Here is a 26,194-nt window from a genome sequence, read left to right on the forward strand (position 1 = left end):
CATTTTCCCAAATCCTGTGTTTTAGATCATCAGTGCTACAATGGCTCTGGAGCTGACTACAGAGGGACTGTCAGTGTTACCAAGTCTGGCCACACTTGCCAACTCTGGGACTCACAGAGTCCCCACAACCATGATCTGACAAGCACACAGTTTCCAGAGCTAGGTGGAGGACATGCGTATTGTCGAAATCCTGGAGGTCAAATGGATGGTCCCTGGTGTTTTACAAAGAACAAAAACGTACGCATGGAACTGTGTGACATACCTTCTTGTAGTATGTATTCTCTTTCTTTTTTCTCCTACTACTGTTCTGAATCCTGTGTAATTTTGAATGTTTCTAGTTATTACAATTCATTTAGGAGGGTTATACTTTTAAATGTTTAACTTGCAGCAACTTTGTTTTGTATTCTAATTGTTTAATGTTCTCTGGAGATCAGAGTTTGGAGATATTGTGACGCTTTTTTATTATATACTGGAGGCTTAGTCTGAGGTAATAATTAATGATGATGCTGCAGTTTGTATTTTGACCTGTCAAATGACAGATTGCACATGCAAATCACCAGTATGCATTTGGTTTGTTCCTGCTGCTCAAGGGTATATTCTCTTGCTCTGTATGACATCTTGCAGGCAGCAAGGATTTTCAAATCCTATAGAGGGAGATATAGCACCATGCCTGGTTAGAAAGAAACCATTTCAAGTGCAGAAACAGAGCAGTTTGGAGTGCATAAAGCAGATGATCTCATCAGAAGTGTCCCACACTAGCTGCTAGTGGCTCTGTGCAGCACAACTGTTTGCAAAAATAAAAAGTATAGCTCACAAATTAGTACAGTTCTGCTCATTTTCTCTGTATTGGTACAGACTTCACACATTGGTAATGGTCTTTGGATATGACAGTGTCTTTGAATGTGACAGTTAATACTGTGCTTCATTAGGAAGAAAAGAATGTTTCCAGAAGCAAGATACAGATATATCATTGAAGCCACAAAAATGGTTTATGTGGATCTCTAAAACTGCTCAGAACTACTTTGAAATTTTTTAGTTCACTTTTTTTTGCAGAAACATGATTTGACATTTATAATAAATTTCTACATTGCATGTACCATAGGGTAAAGATAACACTGGGATGCGGTTGTGGTGAAAGCAGTTGCCACAAATAGCAAAACCACAGGTTACAGAAAACATCCCAGGCAGTTCCATTGAACATTTTTGACATCACTAGATTTTCCTGAAGTCTCTAAGTATTAAGTGAAAAAGTATTTTAGGAAGGTTCCAGTGCTAAGTGTATTGGTGACTTTTTCATGTCTATCTCTAATATCAAAGCTCTGCAAATCTACGAAGTACAGAACAAATAATATCTCTACCAATGAGAGGTGAAATTTCTTTTGTTCTGGGCAGAAGTAGCACCAGTAGAGGTAAAGAACAGGCCAAGTGTTGATTTAAATGGCTGAATCTGTGAGAGCGGGTCAGACTGCATTGTTCTGCTGGGTCACACTGAGTTCTCTGGTTTATATATTGTGGTAGAGACTGCTCACTTGCTTTTTATACCCTAAACAGGATAGTGCAGTGATACCCTGGTCTGTGTTCTGCAGTTTCCTCTACTGTAAGTCTCAAAAATAAAGTAAAATTAATCACCTACTCTTACAGCCCTCACATTAAATGTGGGGCTGCTAGTTTACCTTCATACTGTTAATTGCTATGTCCATTCAAGCTTTTTTGAAATATGTAATGGAAAATTATGAAGAAGGGGGAGAAGGTAATGCAACTTCTGTTTTCAGGGTATAGTTTACTTTTGGTTTAAAATATAGTATTAATAATTATTTGTGTTACTATCAAATAGCTTAAAAATACTTATTGTAAGCAGTGAGCATTTCTGTGCTTGACAGGTCCACGTGACAACAGCAAAATGGGAATCCTCTACATCCTTGTTCCCAGCATAGCCATCCCTCTGGTGATAGCCTGTCTTTTCTTCCTGGTCTGCATGTGCAGAAACAAGCAGAAGGCATCTGCTGCTACACCGCAGCGCCGCCAGCTGATGGCATCTCCCAGCCAAGACATGGAAATGCCACTCATTAATCAACACAAACAGGTATTTCTTACACAATTTGCTTAGGCCCGTGTATTTTCAATGTGTCGTGATTTTCAGCATCTCAGGTTGTCTGTTCAAATTGAGCCATGTTGTTTGGGACCTAATTTTCATACTGTGTAGGCTATCCACTTCAGGGAAAGCCAGGTCTTGCACTTTGTAGGTGTATCTAAAAATCCTGACCTTGGACAACAGCTTTCAGTACACAGTATTTAATGGCATTTGTCCTTACCCACCAATTGCCATTCTTCCTGTTGTCCGAATGACTGAAAAAGTGGTTATTTCTGATCCAGTCTTCAGCCTGCAGCTCATTTTTGCTCCTGGTAATGACATGGCCTGATGTGGCCTGTTTGCCTGTTTAAAGCATGATGCACAGTGGGGTTTCTTGTTCTAATCCTTCAGCTCAAGACCTCTGGTGTTCTGATCCATAAGTGACTTCAGAGCTGAGATGGCATGCAACATGTTTCCAAGGCTGTGTATCACAAAGGATGTTGAAAGGAAAATGGCTTTGAACTCATGTCTACATATGTCAGTTCCTGCACAGGATTTTCTGGGTCAGCTAACTGATCTCTGCACTAAAATCCTGTTCAGAGCTAATGTTGAATTTTTAATCACAGCATTTACAAGATGCAAACTCTAAAAACAATGCTTACTTTGGAAGCTGGCAACATCTGTTCAGGAAACTGGTAGAGTATTTGATGAATATTAGCAATTGTAACTAATTGTGATGATTTTGTGTATTAATCTGAATATTTAAATGAAATTTTCCAGCCCAGTCTACAGGCTGTTGGACATAAAAATCAGAGGTTGTTCACAAATCACTTGCTAAAGCATCTTCCCAGCCTGCCCTGCTCCCTCATGCTGTGCTGCCCTGCATGTGAAGCTTCACCTCACTTGGTCAGGGACACCTCCACCTCATGCTGCCCCAGGACAGATGCATTACATCACCATCACAGACTCCCTTGCTTTCCCTTCCAGCTGCAGGAGGAAAGCTCTGGGGATTTCCCACTCTTGGGTTTGCAACCTTTCCCTTCAAGTATCAGAGAGAAATTCCTTCCCCTTCCTTGTCCAACTCCTCCCCTGTCTTTATTGAAGCAAACTGAAGGTTCCTCAGCAGGGGTACTGTACACTTCTGCCCATGGGCAGGGTCCATTCCTATAGTGCAACAGAGAAGAAAGGGCATTATCTGGTACTGCAGAGCTGAAAGAGAGAGGTTTTGTTCCTTCTTCTGTGGAAAGGATGTTTCAGTTCACTCTGAGACTGCCACCTCCTCAGCCTCTGTGCTTTTCTGACAGATGTCCACTGGGCAGCTGAGGACTGGTCTGCAGGGAAAGTACAGATGCAGTTAATAGATGTAATTTCTTGCTGGATTTACTCTGAACCCAATATTAATTTAGCATGCAGGAAGTGTGGCCACTCCTTTATAAAATAACCATATCCAGTGTCCTGCAGTATAATTCAGTTTATACTTCTGAAAGTAGTGTAACTCATTTCAAGGTTAATTGTGAAATCAATGTACTGATGTGAATACACAAAAAACCAGAAAAGTCCTTTTGGCCCAATCTATCTTCCATTTGGAGATTTAACCACTGGGAGATTTTCTTTAATAAGAGAGCCTGTTATTCAGAAGACAATGTGATTTTTTGTACTGACTCGTGTTTTCTTCATTTCAGGCTAAGCTTAAAGAAATTAATCTCTCCACTGTGCGATTTATGGAGGAACTAGGAGAGGAGAGGTTTGGCAAAGTCTACAAGGGGCATCTCTTTGGTACAGCACCAGGTGAACAGACACAAGCCGTTGCCATTAAGACACTTAAAGACAAAGCAGAACTGGCTCTTCGGGAAGAATTTAAACATGAGGCAATGATGAGATCACGGTTACAGCACCCAAACATAGTTTGTTTGCTGGGAATAGTGACAAAGGAGCAACCTATAAGTATGATATTTAGTTATTGTTCCCACAGTGATCTCCATGAGTTCTTGGTGATGAGATCTCCCCACTCGGATGTTGGCAGCACTGATGATGACAAGACAGTAAAATCTACTCTGGAACCAGCAGACTTTTTTCACATTGTGACTCAGATAGCTGCAGGAATGGAATATCTTTCTAGCCACCATGTTGTCCACAAGGACTTGGCCACTAGAAATATACTGGTGTTTGATAAACTGAATGTGAAAATATCTGATTTGGGCCTTTTCAGGGAAGTTTATGCTGCTGACTACTACAAATTGATGGGAAATTCCCTTCTTCCTATCCGATGGATGTCCCCCGAGGCTATTATGTATGGCAAGTTTTCTATTGATTCGGATATATGGTCATACGGAGTTGTGTTGTGGGAAGTTTTCAGCTATGGCCTGCAGCCTTACTGTGGTTATTCCAACCAGGATGTCATTGAGATGATCAGGAACCGACAAGTTTTGCCATGTCCTGATGACTGCCCAACATGGATATACACACTGATGTTGGAGTGTTGGAATGAATTTCCCAACAGAAGACCAAGATTTAAGGATATACATAACAGACTAAGAACATGGGGGAACCTTTCTAATTACAACAGCTCAGCGCAAACTTCTGGGGCAAGCAACACCACACAAACAAGTTCTCTCAGCACAAGCCCTGTTAGCAATGTCAGCAATGCTAGATACATTGGACCAAAGCAGAAAACTCCAGCCTTCCCTCAACCTCAGTTCATACAAATGAAAGGCCAGATGAGACCAATGGTCCCACCTCCTCAGCTCTACATTCCAGTTAATGGTTACCAGCCAATGCCTGCCTATGGTGCTTACTTGCCAAATTTTTATCCTGTCCAAATTCCAATGCAAATGGCTCCTCAGCAAATACCTCCCCAGATCATTCCCAAACCAGGCTCCCACCACAGCGGGAGTGGATCTACCAGCACAGGCTATGTAACAACAGCACCTTCCAATGCATCAGTGGCCGACAGAGCTGCTCTGCTGTCAGAAGGCACGGATGACACCCACAATGGAGTGGAAGATATTGCCCAGAACCCTGTCCAGGAGGAGGAGGAAGAAGAGGGCTCTGTGCCTGAAACAGAATTGCTGGGGGATAATGACACACTTCAGATGGATGAAGCAGAAATTCAATCAGAAGCCTAAGGAATTTGGCCTCATTGATGATAATTCCACATCACTTCCATGTATGGAGAGAGTAGATATTTAGGCTTAATAGAGTGATTTTGATCTGACTCAAAGAAACAAAACTAAAAAAAAGTAACATCCATTTAAAAGTGCAGCAGTAATAACATACCAGGTTTCCATTGCCACCAGTAGATTTGTCAAATATGGTGGTATAGACTTGCTGGATTTAATCTTTTTTACTGTCCTACAGTTCTTGAGAGAAGCTGCTTTTCAAATATGTACTGTTGCTGTGCAACGTATTGCAGAGTAGCACTGCACACCATGTATATCTTGATATATGGGTGTAATGTTAGTGAGTTATGCTTAATCCAATAACACAAAAAGGAATCCAGCTATGGTTGCAGAATTGCTCTAAGCATAAAGAAGTGCCCTGGATGTGATGGACAGCTTAGTTTGTAGTATTTATCTCTTCGACATCGTGGACACAAGATTGTTTGTTTTTTGAGTCTGAAAAATGAAGTTGAGAATAATGATCTGTGTTTGTATTACAATAACAAGAAAAGGGGGGAAACTGAACATAAAATTGACTGTGCTGAGTAAGACCACAGGTCTGTCCAGCCCAGTATCATGTCTTGAAAGACCATCGATAATGCCTGCCAAAGGAGAGACTGCAAGGGCAATTTCCCTTGCAGAAACTTCCCAGGATATTGCCCCAGCCTCCAGCAATTTGTGGCTTAGGGTCTTCCCAAGACAGAAGTGTATTTTTTTTCTGTTAAATAGCCCTTGATGGAATTTTCTACCATGGATTTATCCAAATGATTTTGAACTCACATAGAGTATCCACAACAGCTTGTGGAATAATCTGAGAGGAGAAAGGATGGTTTTCTTTCATCACTTTGGGTGAAGCTTCCAAATGAGATCATCTGACTGCATTTGTGGATGAAAGTATTCCTTCTCTGCTGTGTATTTTAAACAGCAAACAGCCTTAATACACTGTTAACCAAAAATGGGGATATTGTAGGGGATATTATAGGTGTGCACTAACTTAATAAATCCAACTTTAATTGGTTATCAAGTATAGAAGAGGGCTCCACATGTGTTTTCCTGCATTGTGAAAGTGTTGGGTTTTGTGAGTGACTTACTTGATTTACCACAGTTACTGCTGGATTGCATGTGAAACCATGTTTTTTTTCCTGACTTTTAGTAAAAATTGTCTTTGAACTTTAGAAGACCAAAATGAGCAATAATGTACAAGGTGCTGTTTTTGTGCTTCTATTTGCGGGATGAATCATGTACAGACCTTTAAATGTAATTTATGTTTTACTACATTTTATATACATTTTTTCATTGGAATATTTGGATTTTTGAATGAATGACTATATAACTTAACCATCTGCAATATTCACATGCAGTGCAGTTTTATGGTATTGCTGTTTCATTTTGTCAAACATGTGGACAGGTCCATACATTTCATGACCCCTTTCTGTAATACAAGCGGTACACATTCTCACTGCAGCATTGCAGCCAGTACACACTATAGCTGTAAGTTCTGCATCCAGCATGGAGTATTCAATAAAGTGATGCAAAAAGTATGATGAAGTATGTTATCCTACAGCCACCGTTTTGTTATGGTACTTTGTGGAAATAGAAATGGCCTCAATTGCTTAAGTTACAGGTTTCACACTTACACTACAACTTTTTATTTTTTTTTACATTGGGATTCACTTGTAAGTCATGTATCATTGTGATCTACACCAGTGTTCAAGGTGTGGCAGCATTACTTATTTCTGGCATTTCACCTGGACTTGGAAATGCACTGGTAGGAATAAAATATGAAAGCTTTATTACTTGTGTTAATATAATGCAGCTTTGGGTGCTTTTACTAAATAAAGGATAAATAAAAAAGAAAAAAAAGGTGAAATTTATTTATGTGAAGTTCTTTTTTTTTTCCTAGGTTTCCTTATCTCAGGTAAATTAACTTGATTAAACTACATTGACTTTCTTTGTTCCTTTGCTAACTTGCTTCAAAGTAAGTGGAGAACAAATGGTTCAAGTTACACCACAGATTTCTCAGTGAGAGAAAACTAAGCAAATGAATGGTAGTCAGTGGAAGCTTCTGTACTGTCTGAAGTTCAGCCTGTTTCTAGTAGTTAAAGACCATTATGACTTTGTGTGCATTGAATACAGTTTGGGAAACTCCTGATTCTCTTCTTTAAGCCTCATAAATTCACTACAGTGGGGAAAAAAGGTCAGATTTCTATACTGATTTTCCCATCCCCACTTAATGTGGATGTGTTCTCAAAGTGATGGTCGAGGAGCCACACATAATTTTCTAGGTCAGCCTTGGTAATACACACAGTACTGGAGTGGGGTATTCCCCCTCTATTGATGTGGGTGGGCTCATCTGAGCTGCCAAGATCTGAGCCATGACGGCGTGCAAACACCTCCTCTGCACTTCAGATGAGCACCTCCGTTCACCTCTTGTGAGCACAAGCACCACTACCAGCGTGTTAGTGGCTACTCTAAGTCATATGGATTGCCAGTAACTTCTTGTTCTGCAACTTCCCAGACTACTCTTGCTGGTGATATCTGCTGCACAGCCCCAGCCGGTGTCAGACTCTGCCTTTGCTCCCCAGAACTTGGAAGAAAGCCGAAGAGAGATCAGGGAAAGGATGTGGAGGTAAGTGGATAGGACAAGTTGATAAGGTGGCAATAAGCGAGTGAAGGGTTGGGGGTGGGTCCAAACAAAACCAGCACAGTGTTGCTCAATTTGGCTTGCAAAGGTAATTTGTCCTGGCAGGTCTAGCAAAGCTGGAATTTTTCTTGAAGCCAAAGCACCTTTTCTAGCGGCAAATACATGTCTGGATGGCCAGTAAAGGGCAAGGTATTTTTGAGAACACTGTGAGATTGCTTAAAAATATTTCTCTTCCATACTACTCTGTCTATATGATTTTCATTAGAAGACTGGGTCTGACATTAGAAAAAGTGGATTAGGCGTTGACACTGTCCACAGCAGTCCACTGGTGAGGCAGGAAGGTCCCTGCTCATAAAAGCATATACGGTAGATGGAGAATGGATTTACAATGACAGGGCAGGAAAACTGAGTAATGGTTCCTTGTATGAATAGGGAAACTGACTATAGATGTGTCACTAGCTCCAGTTTGACTTCTGTTCTGATTTTGTCCAAGATCTGCATTATTGCAGGGTCTTTTTTTCTGTTTTACCCACTGAGACTATAAGGAAGACCAAACTATAAAGAGTACAGTATAGGCAGCTCTATAAAATCTGAGGATTCATCCACGATGTTAAGTACAAACAGACATTATTACAAACTTTGATAGGCTAGTTCATTCCTTCATCTAAACGTCACTACTCTTAGTTTCATCTAGTGATTTCCCTAAAGACTTATCCAGTGGAACAAGCTGCCTGCTGAGATAAGAATCCTTAGCTTCTGTTTCTGCCATGGCTGTGAACATCATAATGAGTCATTGGGAATTTACATCATGGTAACAGTACCTCAAACTTTTATTAGAGAGATGAATTTGATTTCTTTTCTTACTTATTTTCTAAGGAGTGCATTGGATGTCACTGGTTTTTGTGTCCAGAGGAATCACCTCACTTCAGCTATGTGGGAGTGAAAGGAAAAGGTCTGATGCTTTCTGGAAGACAGCTCAGGAACATTTGCTGAGTTGGAGCACTCTCAAAAGATGTCAGACCTTGAGGTGTTTGATAAAATAGATGTAAGGAGGAGAAACATGCAGCTACATGGAGAATATCATCTTCAAATAAAACCTAAGTCATAGTTTCACCATGCATAGAAAGTAATTCTCTTTCTAGACAGGCAAATGCTACTGCAAACTGTTCTCCAAAACATAATTTCAGTTACCCAAAATATGAGGAAAAAATCAACTGGCAAAAACATCCTCTTTTTGAGGAAAGGGACTAAATTCATATTGTAAGGGACAACAATGTATGTTCCTGTTATATAAATAAATGTATAAATATTAGTGGACTCCATGAGTAGATTCAAGTTTTGGGGGATTTACTCAAATAATGGAAAACTGATATTAGAATAGTAGTAGTATACAGCACAAACAATGGCATGGCTCAGTGGATAAGCTCTAGTTCTACCTAACCAGAAATCTGAATGTTGTTTCTTGTTTTTCAAAAGGGACCTTGTATAGTCTTTGTTTTGCACAGCTTCCAGATATGAATTGGTTTTGGTCTCCTTTAATCACCAATATGAATTATAAACAATCTAAGGACTGTTAAGCAATACTAAATGTGTTCACTTGGAAACAAGTTTGCAATATCTGTGTCAGTCAGGTCTTTCTCTAGACCAAAATGTACTGTGTCAACTGTGATAAAATAGAGGAGAATTGGTTCAGCAGGATTTCCTTTCCAGAAAAATGCTCTAAAAACTTTTTGCACCTACTGTTCCTGGCTTGATTGATGTTGTAAAGTTGTAGTGTCTGGACTCCATAACAATTTCTCAAAAAATACACAGTGGAGGCTCCTAGCAGTGGGTTGCCACTGCAGAAGACTGGGCCACCTGGCTTGCTTTGTGACCTCAAATAGAAGGCAATACCTGCATGTGTTCCATGCTCACGTGCCTGATTTTGCAAGGAAAAATATGCTGGAATATAAGGCAACAGCTCTGTGTTTGGAGTCACATGAAATGTACGGACACATTTGCAGATGATGTGTTGCTGTCCCAGGGCTGTGTGAGATCTTCTGCAGCTCTGAATCCAAATCCAAATCCAATTTCTCCTGGTGCGAAGTGTTTACTGGGCACTTCTTCCACTCAGTCACAGTCCTTGGGGCTGTAGCAGGAGCAGACTCACAGGACAAACCGTATGTGAGGAATCCCGTAGCAGCACCCATGGAACACTGCCTCCACACAGAACTGCAGAGAGGGTTTTCACTGTCTGTGTCCCTTTTGTCTCATTTAGGCCCCATTTTTGATTAAAATGAAAAAAATATGGCTCTAAATCTTAATACCTTAAGATTGCACAAGCAGGGGAAGTAATGTAAGGGAGGTTATGGCAGGAGCTGGAAATAGTATGGGGTTCTGAGGGCTGTAAATCTCCAGGGGAGTCAGAATTTAAAATAATAAAATACTGAGGGAACACAGAATCCCATATAGCTACTTCTCATTTCTATTGATCCAAAAGAGGAACTTTACTTTATCTCAATTACAGTGTACCTGATGGTTTAACTGTCCTTTTTAAAACCTCTGTCTAAAACTGAAATAATCCCATCTGTTCAGTAGATTGTTAATTTTAAAAGCAGTGGAATTAAGGGAGGGAATTTAAATTGAAATTACTACATTCATTTAATTGAATGTTTATTCCATACACCAAGTAATCAAAAATACATCATGGAGATTTATAGAAAGTGTTTTTGTTGCCCCACACTTCATTACTGAAGAACAATTTTTTTCTAGGAGTCATCTTCCATATAGACTTCTTGTACATTTCTTTTCAAACTAATAAACTAGTTACTGGAGATGTTTGGAGCTGTTGTAGTTGATTCATAACAATCAGTTTTTAAAATCTTATCAAGAAGTTTAATTCTTAGTCTGCTTTAGAAGTAGCTATTTGATACCCACAACCATTATGAAACAAAAGAAATTCCTTTCAGAATGATAAAATAATTAACAGACAGGATAGTGGGTAGGAAAACAGACAGTAAACTAAAGAAGTGAATCCCTAAGTAACTTAAAACCAGAAACATTTAAGGTACATTAATTTAATTTAGATATAATATTACTTCAGCTGAGGCTGATTATTCTCAAATGTAGTCTGAGGCTTTACAGTTACGATAAAGATCATTGTCTTGCTCTGTTGTTAATCCCATGGATACTTTTTCATAACTTGATGTGGTTTTCCATTTAATTACTTTCATATCAGATTTAAATGAAATATTTTTATGAGAATTAAGCTGAGGTGGTGGGAGAAATATCTTGCAAAATGCTAGCAGCCATGTGCTTTTCATACTGAAGAAGGGATGTTGTGCTCCATTTTTGTTCCATCATCTTGTGTCCACACCAAATGCATGTCTCCTAAGTGAACCCTTCTCTTCCCAGCTCAGCTGATAATTTCACAACAAATTACTGAGGAAGCCTTTCAAACTGTATACTTCTAACACTGAGAGCACTGGGAATAAAAAATATGTTTCTTTATGAAGAGAAGGTATTTCATGCTGTCTTTGCTTCCTCTGTTCCTTATGCCTTTATTATATCCCTCTCCCTTGTCTTCTCTTAGATATTTCTCAGAGGACAGCTTCAGCATTCGCTATCACATCTCCTCTACTTGAAAAACTGTTCTCTTAAGGTAGACCAAAAACCAAAATTTACATATATATATATATATATATATAAAAATAGATATGCTTATGAATGGACTCAGTCTTAACATTTTGAAAAGCCAATGGAGTAAGAATTTCGTTGTTCCCTTACTTGCAGAATCAAACATTTCCAAATAAAAAGGTGTGTGGAAGAAAGATCTTTGGTTTTCAGTTTGCTCCTGAGTTTGCTGTGGCCTGCAATTTTGCATCCTATTAAATGTAAGTGCTGGATGTTCTCTGGCATTTCTCCATGCCTTTGCTTATAATTAGTGACTATTTTTGTGATTTCTTTACCTGTTCTTTTATCCAGGTAATCCAGCAGGACTGCTGTGACAGTCCTGTGCTGGTGGTGTCTGCTACTTTCGTAAAGACTGCTTCCCCAGTTTAGAAGAAGCAAATACAACCAAACCAATGAAGAATTCACCTCCAAAACTTGATGCTTTGAGCTCAGGACTCCTCCTGCTCTGGGACACCCAGCAAAAGCCAAAGCAGGGAATGGTGTGAATCCTCCTTTATCTCTGCAGCCTCAAGCCAGTTTTGGCTGGCTGTGTTGGAGGTGCTAAGACACTGAGGTGGTGCTGGATGACAGCAGGGGACTGGGGCTGAGTATTTTTCCTAATCATGCTTGTTTGAGGAATTGGGTTAATTCTGGGCTGAATGCCCACTTGGCACCGTGTGAAACTCCATGTAAGTTGTTTAGGTTTGTTGTTTCTCCTGTAAACAACAAAACTGCTGGTGTTTATTCAGGCATTGTGAAGGAAACACATGGGATAAAAGGGAATTCTTACTGCAGGCAAGATTAGCACCCGAATGGTGGGTGAGGCTTCATGCAAGACATGTCACAAAGGCATCCTCTGTTCCCCAGGAGATCAGTGGATTAGGAGGCTGCCGGTACCCCTGGGCTTGGTGCGGGCTGCCTGACTGTGGGTGTACCATGTGCAGATGTAGCACTTCCTCGGGGGTGCGCTGCTCTGAAATGAGTGGTTACATATAAAAAATGGTTTTGAGGCCTGAACCAGTTGAAGTCATTGGGAAAAACTCTGCAACTTTAAAGGGGTTTGGATTAAAGCCATAAGAAAATTTCAGTTTGTTTTTTTAAAATAAACACTCCCCAACTTGTAATCAACATTGTGCTCAAAGAATGGTTCCAAAAAATCCTGTTTTGCTTTTAAAGCTTCTGTATCAGTCAGAGAGTATGATTTTCTGAATAAATTTAAAAGTCTGTTTTTTAATTTTTATTTTTATTTTTCATATGGCAGTGTGACATTATAATGCCTTAAATTGTTCTGTGCATACCAAAAAGTACTCATGGTACATACTGTAATTTCTTGTAATCATTTTGTTCACTAGCCTATGCCCTTGGGAAAAATATTTGCCAAAATAACATTCATGAAAACCTCTTCTTTTTTTCTGTCTTTGCTTGGAAACCCACATACATATTTGCAATTATCTGATTTTAATAAGTGCGAGTTAATATACCTACCTTGTTCATGCATTTTAAAGTGTGCTAAGATAAGATGGTCTTTTGGGGGAGGGGGAGGGAGAGTTGGAAGTCTGCCTCTTTGGAAGAGGTCCACCTCCAGTCTGAGGTGCAGATCTGACAGACTATGCCCGAGCAATGGTGGGAGTAAGGTTTTGCCTCGTCCCAGGGCAGCATTTGTTTAAAACAGACAACATCACGGGGGAGTCTGTGAGCCAGGGAGCCTGAGGGATAAAACAGTGGCCTCATCCCACCCAAGTATCTCCTGGCCACCTTGGACCCTCCCCTGCTGACCTCCAGCTAGTCTTTATTCCTTTCTTCCAAGGGCCTGATACACGGTGTGTGTCCCATGGCACGCACTGAGAGTTGACCACTGTGTTCCGTGTGGCTCCAGGGAATGTGGTGGTGGACACGAACAGCTGCCCAGCACAGTGCAAGGTGCCATGCTGGGGAGGGATGATACAGACCCCATCTCGGGGGCTCCTGAGATTTCACCTGGCCCGCTCCAGAAAACGCACACACAGTAAGAAGAGGCTTGTCTTCATCCTGTCAGGGGTCTGCTCTGCCAGCAAGTTTCAGGCAGGGTTTTTAGTGCTTCCTCTTTCCAGGACAGAAGTACAGCCCTGCAAACCCTCTCCTGCTGCTCCAGCACTTCTGCTTCTGGATGGCTCCTGAAAGCAGGGAAACATGACACAGTGAGGGGAGAAGACATTTTGTGGGGTCCCAGAAAGCATTTTGTGCAAATAAAATGCAGGGTTTAGATGAATTGATGATTTTTTAATAAAAATGAATTTACATGATCTTTTTGTGGGTTTAATACAGAAGGTTCTTATGCTAGTTCTTATGCTTGTTCTTAATGTGGACTTTAGACTGCGTAACTTTTATGTTTACCTAGGTTATTATCTTTGACTTGCAGTTTTCCAAGACAGTGTTACCAATGTGTGTTCTTGTGAGCATGCTTTCACCTAGTGCTTCTTCTTGATCCGTTTTGCTGTGAATACTGGGTTGCAAGTCAAGTTTTGTATCTGTGCTACACCTCTGAGGAAATGCTAAACCTCTTCAATACTTTTTCACAGAAATTTCAATAAAGCCAAGATGATTTTAAATGTGACCTTGAAATGAATTGCACGTACATTAAATTCTTGCTTATTTGGATTTCTGCTGTACACATATGCACGTGCATACCTGTGTACTCTCACATGGCTGAGCAGACTATTGAATAAATACACACTTGCAAAACTGGCCAATATTTTAGCTGTTTATAGAAGACTCTTTTAAAGAGTTAACCTTGGTGCTTTATCAAAACCATGTATAGGTCTCATTTTTCAAGAAAAAGGATAAAGAGGAAGGAGATACCTTGTTTGATGTTTACTCTTTGTTATTCTTTCCATATAAGCCCACATCAGATAAGACTTGTAAGTATATGTTTAACATAAGAAAAAAAATTAATTCTTCATGCCAATCCTTTCCACTAATTGTAAACACAATCTTCAAAATTGAGGCCTGTTATGCAATGAAAGGGGATAATGTCCTAAGAGTCGCATTTAAAAAATTAATTTTCTCCATTACCTTGGAAAGTTACTGAGCATTACTGAATATTGCTGCCAGTGCAGAAATTACATCTCACTAAAGGTAATGACCATGCTTTCTTGGCCTTCCCTGTTTACTGTGGCACAGGTGGCAGCACGGGCCATTGGTCACATAAGCAAATGGGGAAAGAGATGTGTAGCTAGAGACAGTGACAGCCTTTGTAGCAACACTTCATTTTTCTGCTGTCATCACTAGAGGATGTGCTGTATTTCAAGATGTATTGCAACCACAAGTGCAGCTTTGACCTGTGATTTTTTAGCTGGAGAGGATAAGCATTTTTTGCTTATCAAGTGAAGTATGAGTGTGGGTGTCTCTAAGTAATTACTTCTGAAACATGAAGATGCAGTTGTAGCAGCATGGGAAAAGTTTCACTGAAGCTTTTCCGTTTTTCGTGGAAATACAGACATGTTTTGGAAAAGGGTAGACTTTTGCAAGTATGCTTGCAATAGGACAGCGTTAAGTAACTGTAGAAGCGATGAAAATGTGATTCTGGAAATCATAAATCACAGAAACACCTCTAGGAAATATACCAGGTCTTTTTGCAAGTGTGAGATAGGATAACAGAGATACATTGTGAGATGTTTCGTGGTTGTACTTTTGAAATTCAGTTTGCACATCTACTTCCATATAATTGAGAACTTAAAACTTCTGCAGTAGAATGTTCCATAATGGGATGAAACCACTTATATAATTGTGCATCAATGTGTTTTGATCTTCCAGCAGTTCCTCAGTAAATTTTTTTACAGATCAAAATTCATGCATTTTTCTCAGAAGCTTAAGCCTATTATCAGTAATACTGAATCTAGAAACTGTGGGTAAAAACAATTAAATCAATATTTATACATTGTCAATTGATTTCACAATCTTTATAAAAAAAGAACACTTGGAACCTCTAGGATTTAATAAAATGAAGGGCACTGAACAAGGCAGATGCTTTTTGGAATATCCCAGAGTTGTGATAGTAAGACCGATTTGCCCATATGTTTCATTTCACACTTCCTCAAAGGTTTTTATTGGTTTGGTTAAAGTGTTGTATGAGCATAGCATTGCCAACAGCAGAGTATTAAGATGTCTTACCCATGATGGCACTGTAACTATGAGTTTATTTGGAATCTTTTGTTATATAACAAAACATCTTGTGTTGACAATTGTATGACAACCTTATGGAAAACTAGGTAATGGTGTTGATCGTTTGCTGCCTAGTTTATCTCCTTTAAAATGAAGCTCTTTACTTGGGTAATACAGTTCCTTGAGCATAAATTTTGATCTACCTGTACACCAGTGCTCCAATCTCCCACTTCTGCATCTTGTCTCTCATGCTAGTGGCAGTGGTGTTCTTTTACAGATGGCATGTTGGTATATGTTCACTTTTATTGCCAGTCCCATACATTTTATTTGCTTCTATGTATTTATTTTGCAATCCACGTATAATCTATTATACTTTATATTTCTTTTGCAGTTTTCCTTGTATCTCCAGTAGGTTTACTTATAAAGCATTGTTTTTACCATTTACTTCTGTTTAATCAAAGAATTTGTATTTCTACATCTTGATGATACTCTTTCTCTGGTCACAAAGGAACATTCTGTTAAGCAGTTTCAGCACACATGGCAAATAAAACTAAAATACAATGAAAATGTAATCCAAAAGAATACACTGAGATATCAATACCCACATACCTATACAGTTTATATCTGCAGTTTTCATTTTTGAAAACTGAAGTACACTTACAGCAGCGTCATATTCACTTGTGACTCTTGGTTTACATCTGCCTTCTTTATGAAATACTGTGAAATAAGTGGAATATGTTACTCCTTTATATTCATGTCCTTTTTAGTTTTGGAAAAGGTCACATTTACATTCACATCAGAGATAAGTGTGTGATGCTCTGTTTTTTCAACATTATAATTAAATACCATATAATGACCTTGGTGACACTATTGCACAGAAACATTCCCCTTCAGCATTATCACGGTCAGAAAACAGTAAAGGTGCAGTGTTTGCCAACTTCCACAGATGAAAGCTTTAATTAAAGTACTTATCTATTACACCAAATAAATCTTCCAAATAAGTAGATATTGACTCATCAATGTTTTCTGCAAGTACAAGAATTTTTCATGCCTACATTCACAAAGCTTTTATTTTTCCCATTATCCATAAATGGGCCTTGCATTTAAATGAGGTAATTCTCTAGAGAGGAACAAAGGAACTTAACAAACTTTGTTTTCTTTTATGCTCCATTAAGTCAATGTTTTCCTTCCCTCCTCCCTCTCTTCTTTAAAAAGCAAGTAAATGTTTATTTTGGAGCAAAACGAAGGCAGCCCCTCTACCACACTTTTTTCTTTTTTACTTCTGTTTTTCTGGTGCATAGGGTCAGGGGCAGCAAAGTTGCCTCTTGGTTTGTAGTCTGGGGCTGTAAAATACTTATTTTGTAGACCTTTGCCTCATCAAGTAGGTATAAACCAGCTAAGAAAAACAAACCTTTTAAGACTGCATTGTCTGGACTCTGTGCATAAGTATTTTGTGCTTTCAGCTGTTGACCATGAAATGTCTGCTCATGCATAGAAAAAAAAGGGTGCAGAAGAATTAACTCCACTCTTCCCCAAACCCTTATAAAATGAGGATACTTTAGGAAGTTCATTCAGACTGAGGAAGCATTTTGGATTTTTATGCAAATTCTGTAATTCCATAATTGTCAGTACTTCCAGAGCTTCCCTGAAATTTCAAAAACCAGCTGGATAAAAATAGTAAACTCTGTGGAGTCTAAAACCTCATTGAAGTCTAAGAATTATTTTGCATATTAAATTTAAATCTAGTTAGTGTGCATCTAGATAATTTTTGTTTTGCATTCTTTTTTCTGTATGTTCAATAGATCTGCAACACCCTTGGTTCACCTTAGCAGACCTTTTTACACATAAGCCACTGAAGCTTCATTCAAAAAAATGCTCAAATTTGCAATTACAGATTTAAATCTGTGTATTGTATATCAGTTTCTTTAAAATAATTCTGGAGAGATATACTTTAGAATAGTATCTAAAATTTAATTTGTGTTGGTTTCCAACACTTCACTGTCCGCTCTTGTTTGTTGTTCTGACAAGTTTTTAAAAAGTTTTTACAAACTTAGCTTTCATTTTTTACTCAGCTTTTATGACTTATATTCATATTCTGTGTGGCAAAATAAAAAAAAGGAATAACCTGCTCTGAGTCGAGCAGAGGCAAGTTTGTAAAATAATCATAATACTGGTCTCTAGAATTTAGTGTAGGCCACTGGATAATGTAGATAGTTCAGCATTTAGCAGAAAGACTAACACAAGAGACTTCCTACTCAAGTTCAAATCTTCTGTATTTTGTTTAAATATAAATTAAAATTGTATTTTAAAAAAAGAAATTTATGTTTTTATTAATTTGTCATTTCCTGTTTCAATATGAATATTCTGCATGGCTGCCTCAGCTGAATAGCTTGGGTATTTAGCCTGTTGCCTTTTCTTTCTGACATTGCACTAAAGATTTGCAAATATCCATATGCTTATAAAAAATTACCACTTCCTTATTCAGAAGTAGTTTATTATTTTTTTCTTTATCATTTCAAAGGATTTCACCAGAAAAGTAAACTATGGTTACAAACTGTAGCTTTTGATATGTGCTTCATATTTTATCTCCAGTGTCTCTTTAAACTTTGTGCATTCTTTTTTACAAGAAGTAAATTCTTAATAAAGAGTTTAATGGCTATTTTCTAGTAAGTTTAATAATCATATTTTCTGTGTTTGATATTTTTCTTTTCAATATGAAGATGTCATGGTTTTTCATAGAAAGTGCAACATATTTGCTTTTATTCATGCATGACTGGCTTTTTGTCTTCTTAAATGTAATTACTGGAAGTTTTTCTGTGGTATAAGACCAAAACTGTAGGTCACTGTTCAGATCTATAATACTTTTAAAAAATTTCTTATAATATGACCTCAATGCATAAGTTCTAATTTCATAGGTGTTACAAACCTGTTTGCTCTTGCTACATATAAACTTAGGTTTTACATAAAATGGAGGAGTTCCACACAATTCCACAATTTCAGTACATACCTGATGTTTTCTCAGTTCTCTCATTTTCTGTTTAAATGAAGCCTTGAGAATCCTACTTTGATGCATTAATTCCTTTCAGTGCCTGATTTTGAGAGTCATGTACGGATGATGATTTATAATGAAGTTCATTTAATGTGATTAATTTCTTAGTAGTCTCAGAGCACTTTATAGTTGGAGAATTGTACTTCAAATTAATTTAAAAATTAAACAGTAAAGTAGTGACAAACATCTGCTATTCATCAAGTATAAAAAGCTCTCATCTAAGAAATAATTTATAACTGTCTGAGAAAGAATCACCAAAACACTCAGTAAATATGTATTACTGTCCTGTCATTGCATAGACTTATAATAACAAGAATGTTTAACTTTGAAGCTGATATTGCTTCTGCTGCAACAGATAATTGCATTGTGGCCAATGTCATGTCCATGGGGACAGAGATGGACATACCCTCTTCTTTGTTCACACAGGTTAAACACCAAAGAGAGTTGTGGCTCCTTGTGGAAGGACTGGAGGAGCTGTAAGTCATCTCCTTATCCTCTCTGAGGCAACTGATGACATTTTTCATGCCACCATAGCTTTATGTACAAGAAGATTAAAGAGAAGAAACAGAACATGTTAATAAGCAGTGCAATAATGAATTGAAAAGAAAATGCCTGACAGCAAGTAAGAGAGTAGTGAGGAAGAGTGAGGCATTGTCTATAAAAGTGTGAATATGGAAAATTGGCAGGTTTTCCAAAGCAAAATTAAATTTGTAGTACTTTCCACTCTGCTAAACTTACACAAGCAACACAGCTGGGAGGGTGGAATCCAGCTCTCCTCCCTTTTTTCCCTATCAACAAAACAGTTTGGCAATTTCCATTCAGGTCTCTGTGTGTGTTCCCTCTGACGACATCGCAGTTGCACAGCTATTACTAATGACGTAATCTGAATACTGTGGTTCTGTTTACATGTTATTAACCATCTAATTTGTCTTTCAGAATTGTTATTACTGCTGATTATGTACTTGAGTTCCTTGAAAATGGGTCCATTAACATAGCTACCAAATTGTCCTTTGACTCAAGCTGACCTCGGAAAACTTCATTGACTTCACTGTGTTAAGGGTAATTAGATTTAATTTTTAATGGACTGCGGCAGCTACAGTTTTACCAAGTCTCACACTTAATATCTGGCAGAATTCTGAAACCTGAAGAAAAGAAACTATCAGTACTTAATCCTTCAAAGACAGCTTGGAAAACAAGATTTAACAGGATTTCCAAACCTCAAACCCAAGAAAGCTCCCTTGAATCAACTTAATTTGTTAAAATCTTGTAATTTTCACTGGTTAGTGTTTCTGTATGCTTAGGGCAACACAAGAAACTCCAGGTAGCCAGTTGTCTTATCCAAACCATAAGCCATCTGAGACCATGTGGTCAAGAGAATAGATCCAATCTCTGGAAATTATGCTGAGTGTTGCAGGAATCCTCATCATGTACAGATCTGCGGGCCACGCCTGAGGCAAGGCAGGGAAGTTTCTTGAGGAGATATCAGGGACAACATTTTGACAGCAGGTTTTTACTGTAGTAATCAAATAATGGGTGAGAGATTATGACCAGAAAACAATGCTATTTGCAACAGATGTGGCAGCAAAATATACAAATGGGAAAGCATGCTTATGTGAACCCTTGCCACAAAGGAGCATACATTACACATTCTGACAGGAAGAGCGCATCATCTTTTGTACTTTGTCAGCACTTAATTTTATAGTCTCATTAATTTTTATGTGACTGGAATAGGACTTCACTTCTCCTCCTATTAGGAAAAAGTCAACAATAACCACCTACAGCAGGTCCAGTTTTGGTAGTGACGTGAATGATGGAGCAAAGCTTTCCATAATGGTATGGAGAACAGTATGTAAGCTGTGACCCATGTTAAGAAGCAAATTATTTGTGCCAGAGTAAAACTGACTCATGTCAGCTCTTGAGTTAGCGTGACTTGGACCAGGCCTGTACGGATACTTTGTAATTCAACGCTTCACTATTTGCAAGCTTGCTATTGAGATCACAAATCCTCTGGAGACAACAGCATGCAATAAAGGTGGTGAGAGCACTCAGGTATGAACTTCAGTCTGTGTAGTCTCCTAATGTACCACTAATGTAATGCTCCTAATGTAATGCTTGAGACCAAGGTAACAGGGGCTGGGACTCCACCTTGTTTCTTGTCTGAGACACTCCCAGCAGTGGGTTAACTGTTGATGCTTCTGTGTTTCTCCATAATGTCATTGACCCACATTTAACGAGAGCTTGACACAATCAGAAGAACAACTGCTTTCTCCCACAAGAACTCTTCCAAAGCCCCTCTGAAAAGTCCACCTGTACTTTATTGCACAGGTACTGCAGCAGCATCAAAGCACAAACTGCATTTAAGAAGCCAGAGGAATTTAAATTGTACAGTTTGAAGATGGTCTATGCAGTAATATGTTAGCACAGTAGCTTGCCATATCAAGTGGCTTTTATTTAGATAATCACTCAATTCAGGATTGGTCTTGACATTACCTGTAGAGAATACTTGACCAATTGAAATATAATGCAGAAGTGTAAGAGAGCAATATCTGCTCTAGAAAGAATCAGAAATGTAGCAAAATGGCCTGTTGCTTCTGAGAGTGGGGTGGAGCAGTTCCTGAAATGTTTGCTGGATTAGACTGCATTCAGGAAATTCTATTTCATTTCTTTCGCAGTGACTAAATGGTGCTGAACTCCACAATCTTGTTTGCTATATTCACATGCTGAAGGATATCAAAGGATAACCATAAAAAAAGGGAAATAATTCAAACCCTCGCACACATAGTTTCAAAGTGGAATATAGAGATTAAGTTTATTGACTCACATTTATGCTAAAAAGAGCTGCATGTTTAAATCCTCAAGTATTACTGTTATTCCACCACACACCCACTGGGGTTTCCTAGAGCTTATCAACTGTATTCTTCTGTGAATGTAGTTTAGCAAGTGGTTACAGATTAAAGAGATGGGATCTTGAAAATTGTTTCAGTTTCCTACAGCTGAAATATTATGGGTGGAGGGGAAAGGACAGAAGATTTAACCTGTGTTTCAAATTCTCACGGACTGCAAGTGGACTTAGAACACAACAGTATCCAAACCCCCTTGCAGAATAACACACTGCCATCTTCTTCTGAGATATGTATGAGGTAACTTATTCCTGGCTAAATTTCTGTGGCAAAAACTGTTTTCAGACTTCTTTTGTGCTTTCTCATTTTCCAATTATACTTAATTGACATTGTATTGGATAATGGAAAAAGTTAAATCTGATCTTTCATCACTGTGGTAATGTGTTCTTTTTTAATTATTGTCATTAGTTTGAGATTTTAATTTGCATTTTAATAAGTTTAATTAAGCAATCACTGAATATTTATTTTCAGAACGATCAGTTTGTGATTTTCAAAAAAAGTACTAGGGAAAAAAATCAGATTCCAGCCAGCAGTCCAGGTGAAAATAAATGCTTCTGTTGTGCAACGAATTTTAAAAGAACTACAGTATCTTTCTGTATAAATGTGAACATGAAGGAAAATCTAAATATAATTTGTAGGAAAGAAATATAAATCAAAGAAAATAAATCAAAGCTTTATGATATACAGTCCACACGGCATACAGACAAATAAGCCACTGAGTTTAAGACAACTAATTGAAAATATTTGACTGTAAGACATTACCAAACAGGATTACTACTTCACAAGCATCAGATTTTTTTGTGTAGGAAACAAAGCTGTCTTGAACCATGTTCCCCAGATTTCTTCATATACAGAACCCTGTGATATATTTAAAATTGTCTTGCAATTAATAATTTTTCCACGAGATGGCATAAGAAATCAATCTTTCTCTACCCGTATGAGGAGAGTTAATTCTTGTGTTTTGATTCTGACAGACAGGTATGCCCTAATAGCCTACTAAGCAATTACAATATAATGTTCCCAGCTGAGAGCTTGGAATTTGTTATTGTACATTAATAACTGAGAGATAAGCATGTGGCAAAGGGAGCACTTCTTATTTGTTGATGAGGGAACACAGAATAGTACTGCTGTAGCTGAATTGTTTTTAACTAATATACATAAATATTCATGTAACTTACATGAATTAAAACACAAAGGCATCTGTTACACCATGAGGGACTTAGTGCTACAATGGGCACTTAATGCTCAATTAGAAAATGACATCTAAAAAATCCCTCTCAAACCAATCCCTCTTCATGTGGCTAAGATACTAAAATTTGTAATAAATCCCTAGTGGAGTCCTCTGAAATATTAAGCATAATGAGTTTATGAGGGAATAAAAAAAAAAAAAATAAGGGATAGGTAGTGCCAGTTTCAATCCAAATTCTTTGAAAGTTGCACTGAAAGATACTTTCTTGTCTGGTTATGATGAAATGTCTTGGTTTTGCTTGTCGGATAAGGTTGGAAGGAATAATAAAAAATATGATAAGAATACAATTTACAACTGGCAAACTGCAAGCATGGCCTAAATGGCATCTATGAGAAATAATAGTGGGCTGTGATCAAGCTTTGTCCAACCTTTCTGAAGTGGACAGTCTGAGGCTTCTCTTTAGAGATATATAATCACTGGGTTATTTGCAGACATTGGTGCCTCACAAGTTGGTTTTCACCTCTGCATATTCCAGGCTGTGAAAGGACTTTTTAAAAAAAATTTTTACAGGAAACACTAGAACATCAAAATTTTATTGAAACTGTTCTAACAAAAAAAACAAAAACAAAAAAAACCCCCAAAAAAACCCCCCCAAAAAAACCCAAAAAACCACAACAACAAAAAAACCCATAAAAAAAATTAAAAAAAATCATAAAATAATCATATTGGCAAGGGAACAAATCAGCCTCCATTTTGTTATGTGATCCAGGAGCAAGGGATTTTATTCTTTTCCTGTCCTGTTGGTATTGCTGGTATGTTTGTAGAGTCTGAATGGGCAACAAGCCCATACCATACAAGCTCATACCAAAAATGCATTTGTCTATAGAAATTAATTTTGTCATGGCTTATATCTGACCACGATGGTGTCATATTCTGAGGTGCATGAATAAAATTTAAAAGCTTCACATTCTGAGGTGCAATAAGTCACTTACTGTTCTTTTTTTGAAATAAGAAAATTTAGACCTTAGTTTCCTAGTGAGAAGCATTACCATGTGTATTATTACAAATATGCTCAATTATGCTAGTTTTAGGTAAATTGCTGGTCTAAAGAGGATTTATGAGAAAGTAAATGCAGGACATGCCTGAACAAAAGCAAATGCAGTGAAGTGTTTCAGTTTATTAAAATCTCTAGATCTTTTGCATTCCTGAATTACATTACACTAATTACAGAGTCATTAGAGAGGTTTTGTTTTATTAAAAATCCTGAAATTCTTTCAGTTCTTTAGACATTGTCTTTTTGTTCTGATAAATATACAGTAAGTAAATATCAGCCTTGGACAAAAGGCCAAGACAAAACCATCTTGCCACAAGAATAGCATTCAGTGCTTAAATTTGATTTAAATTATAGTTGTGGTGAAATTAATTTTCACTGCAGCATTATAATATTCTAGTGCTTTGGACTTGGGTGCCTTACCCTATCTACTGGGATTTCAAGGAACTTTACAACTAAACCTTGGGATTGGGAAGTGAAGTGTCAAGAATCACAATAAATGTAGATGGATTAATTTGCCTTGCTATAACTGAAAACACCTCTGTGTGCCTTCCCATAATATTTACTGTCTCCTCCTGTGAAGGTGATGACTTGAAAAACACAGGTTTTTTAGCCATACTCTACAGAGTCATAGTTAGCTGTTGTACTCTTTATTCCAGTGTTGTGAAGATTTTCATTTCTAAGTACAATTTATAACTTTTTTAATCGGGATTTTTATAACCCATTAAACAGATAACATTTATTACATATTGAAGAGACTGACAGAGTTTTTTAATACTTCAGAGCCTCTATGTACCCAAATAATATAGTCTTAGTGAACCATAGTTGTTCTCGAACATACCAATCGTGTTTAAAATACAGATCGCTTAAGTGAGTGGTTGACTACAGCTCAGGCCCACCCCAGATCTCCTTCTTCCACCAAATTGATTTTTGCTATTTCTTGCTATTGCCTTCTCAGGTTATTTGGATTTTTCTGCCTTTTACCAACTTTATTCTTTAGTAAGGAGGGCATGTCACTGCCCCTCAGACCTTCCCCACTAAATTTATTACACTGAGAGCTGGCCTTCTCCAACCACCAACTTCTGACTTCTTTTAGTTTGAAGATGTGTGTGAGGGGGTGGTGGTGGGGTGTTTTTTCCCCTCTTTGTTCACTGTAATAAGGAGTTGCTGTGGTGGCTGAGCTTTGGTGCATTCATGCTGAACTCTTCTTATAAGGGGTTTGTTTACAAGAGGGTGTAGTTAGACTATAGATGTGAGATCCTTTAATGGTGAAGACTGGCCCAGGCTTATGGAAGAATTTCACCACACTTCTGAATATTTTTCTTTGCTGGAACCTGACCAAATTTTGTCCAAATCCTTCCTTCCCCATAGATTTTGCCTTTTTTGACAATGATGAAATACAAAACTTGATACTTCTTTTACTGTGACAGATTTTTTCTTCTTCACTAAAGAGAAACAAGATAGAGAGAGAAATTAATTTTGGGGAAATGATATGAAGTGAAAGCAGCAGTTTTGCATAGCTAGGGTAGGAGTTAGGTTTCTCAAGCAAAAATCAGAAAAGGGGAACTTAAAGTGAGACACTGCAAGCCTGCTGGAGTTGTAAGTTACACTTTCTGAGAATAAAAATATCCTCAGATTAACCAGTTCAGTTTACATGAACAAGAGTGTGTGTGTCTGTGTGTGTGTGTGTGTGTGTGTGTGTGTGTGTGTGTGTATGTGTGTGTGTGTTTCTAAACCCACATTAATTTCTTCTTCTTTGTATTTGGAATGTGTAACCAAATACACCTTTTCAGTGTGTTCCAGAGATAAGGAGTTTTTCTAGGGCCTGCTTTCAGGGGCACAATAGAGCACAAGGGTTCTTCAGAAGTCTCCAAATATTTGAGGACTTTACCCAAGCTTGAACTAGACTGTCTGGAATATGTCCACAACTAGTTAAAGCTTTAGTGAAAGAGATTAGAAAAGATATGTCTGCATTCTTTGTGTTTTCAAATGAAAATACTCTCTGGCTTTCCTTTGTACAGGAGTGTTTGGCCAGAATCCTTAGGGGATAGCTGAGCAGCCAAACCACATGCTAGTTTACTGAGCTACTACTAGGAGAATGAATAAATAATGGGTAGATAAATAATTGAGTCATATGTTTTTGGGTTTTTTTTTTTTGGTGATGTTGTAAACAAAGTTTGAAGGTACTCATTGGGGAAATCTTATTTGTCTTATCTAGTACATGGGATTCATTCCATTAAAAGTGTTTTCTTCTGAAGTGACTACATGAATAAGAACATACAAGCTTTGTTAATTCCATCTGTATTTCACAAATGTAGATCGTGTAAGCTGGGTGTTGTTT

General features: G+C 38.0%; 1 protein-coding gene across 4 annotated transcripts in view; it reads left to right on the forward strand.

The window, feature by feature from the left end:
* ROR2 (ROR family WNT receptor 2) overlaps positions 1-7,092 on the forward strand; it is a 142,009-nt gene extending 134,917 nt beyond the window's left edge. For all 4 annotated transcript variants that reach the window (XM_086869376.1, XM_086869377.1, XM_086869379.1 and 1 more), the window contains exons 7-9: positions 26-271; positions 1,881-2,083; positions 3,754-7,092. In XM_086869376.1, the coding sequence (XP_086725502.1) occupies positions 26-271; positions 1,881-2,083; positions 3,754-5,196 (1,892 nt within the window). In that variant the 3' untranslated portion in view covers positions 5,197-7,092. The remainder of the gene's footprint in view (positions 1-25; positions 272-1,880; positions 2,084-3,753) is intronic.
* Positions 7,093-26,194: the final 19,102 nt, after the last annotated feature.

The sequence above is a fragment of the Cyanistes caeruleus genome, chromosome Z (genome assembly GCF_971803275.1).
Source record: "Cyanistes caeruleus chromosome Z, bCyaCae1.hap1.1, whole genome shotgun sequence".
Classification (NCBI taxonomy): Eukaryota; Metazoa; Chordata; class Aves; order Passeriformes; family Paridae; genus Cyanistes; species Cyanistes caeruleus.